Source organism: Penaeus monodon, chromosome 30, assembly GCF_015228065.2.
Source record: "Penaeus monodon isolate SGIC_2016 chromosome 30, NSTDA_Pmon_1, whole genome shotgun sequence".
NCBI lineage: Eukaryota > Metazoa > Arthropoda > Malacostraca > Decapoda > Penaeidae > Penaeus > Penaeus monodon.
In genome coordinates this window covers 30,682,923-30,684,507 of record NC_051415.1, presented here as the reverse complement: position 1 = coordinate 30,684,507, position 1,585 = coordinate 30,682,923, and the positions used below count along the sequence as shown (strand labels likewise).

The window sequence follows — 1,585 nt, the reverse complement described above, 5'->3', positions numbered from 1 at the left end:
TTATGCTTAAGAAGCATTTTGAATATATATATCATACATTTCCCCGCAACACAGGCTGAATTTCAATTGTGTTTTGCATACATATCACTTTTTAAAAGATAAAAGGTAATTAGTTACTTGCAGTTACTTCCACATTTGTTAACTGTGGCCAGAATATTCCTGTTCATTGCCATTTGTTTAATCCTGTTCGTATTTTTTTTTTCTTTATTTCATAATTTCAGGAGACTCATAGAAAGAGCATGATGGAGTATCAGCGACGAGCCATCATAACGCATACTGCATTTCCCCCAACACAGGTTCCTCTCAGTGTTCTTGACATGTAGACATGCGGGTGTTGCAGCTGAGAGGAGAGAGTATAATAGGAATAATATTTCAGGCGTTGGTAGTGCTGTTGGTGTGGGCGTGTGCGAGCATGGTGGGCGGCGACTACAGCTCGCAGCCAAAGCCCTCGTTCGTCATTCGGCCGGCGGGGCCCAGCAGGCAGCACGCATGGGTGGGCTACGGCTACACTGATCACCTCCCGCTCTCAATCCCCAAGCCTTATTTCATTCCCAAGTGGGTGCCTCACATGGACCCGACCTACACCGCCTTCTGGGTAGCCCAAACCCCCGCTCCCCCCAGGGGGCACGGCGCCCACGGCGGGCACGGTGGGCACAAGGCCGCAGCCCCCGCGGGTTCCATCCCCTCAGGCTTTGGTCCACCCAAGGGCAACTCCGTCGTCGCTGCAACCCACGACAGTTACTCCTCCCCATCTAAGCAGCACGCCTCCTCGGGCGGGTCCTTCAAGGCGACACCGCACTCTGCTCCCAAAGCCCAGGCGCCCCTGCTCACGGCCCCCATTCCCCCTGCTCCTCTTCCCCTCGCCAGCACAGAGGACCCTCTGGCGACCTTTGCACCCGCGCCTCTTGGCTCTCCTTCTTTAATCCGGGGTTCCCGCCCCGCTCCACAGCTCTCTAACCCGCCCGTGCCCGTTGCCCTTAGTGGGGCCTCTAACGTTGTAGTCTCGGATGGCGGTGCAGGGGAATCCTCTTATTCCCAGCTCTGATGCTTGCTTGCTAACCTTCCATTTCGTCCCCTGTAAATAAATCCCACCTGTGCTTTCAGCTGATCTGACAATGTTCTTAGAAAAGTGTTAGCCATTAGATGTTAGCAAATGCTTAACTAACCTGCCTCTTGCATTTAGTCGGCTATCCTCTTAATCTTACTACGCTATACCAACTAACTCTAACCCCTTCTCGATTCCAGGTGACCCTTTTGCTGGTCTGTTCCCTACTAACCATGGACATAACTCTGGCGAGCTACGGTAGCAACCTTCTCAACTTCATCATCCGTCCGGCGGGTCGCAGTAGGTCCTTCAAGTGGCTGGGACGCGGAAATACTGATAATATTCCCTTGTTCGTCCCGCGCCCTCCTTTCATTCCCCGTTGGATACCCAAAGAGAGGCCAGAATACGTAGCAAAGTGGGTGCCCACCACTCCCCCTCCACAGGCCAATCGCCCTCCAGTTCACCAGTCTGGCTTTGGGGCGCCTAAGCCAAATTCGGTGGTGAACTCACAGGGACCTTCTGTAGGGTACAACCCGCCAG

The 1,585-nt window shown here is 53.4% G+C and overlaps 1 protein-coding gene across 1 annotated transcript in view; it reads left to right on the top strand.

Annotated features, from left to right (window-relative positions):
- LOC119592700 (translation initiation factor IF-2-like) overlaps positions 1-1,579 on the top strand; it is a 14,904-nt gene extending 13,325 nt beyond the window's left edge. The window contains exon 2 of the mRNA XM_037941623.1: positions 377-1,579. Coding sequence (XP_037797551.1) covers positions 377-1,045 — 669 coding nt within the window. The 3' untranslated portion in view covers positions 1,046-1,579. The remainder of the gene's footprint in view (positions 1-376) is intronic.
- Positions 1,580-1,585: the final 6 nt, after the last annotated feature.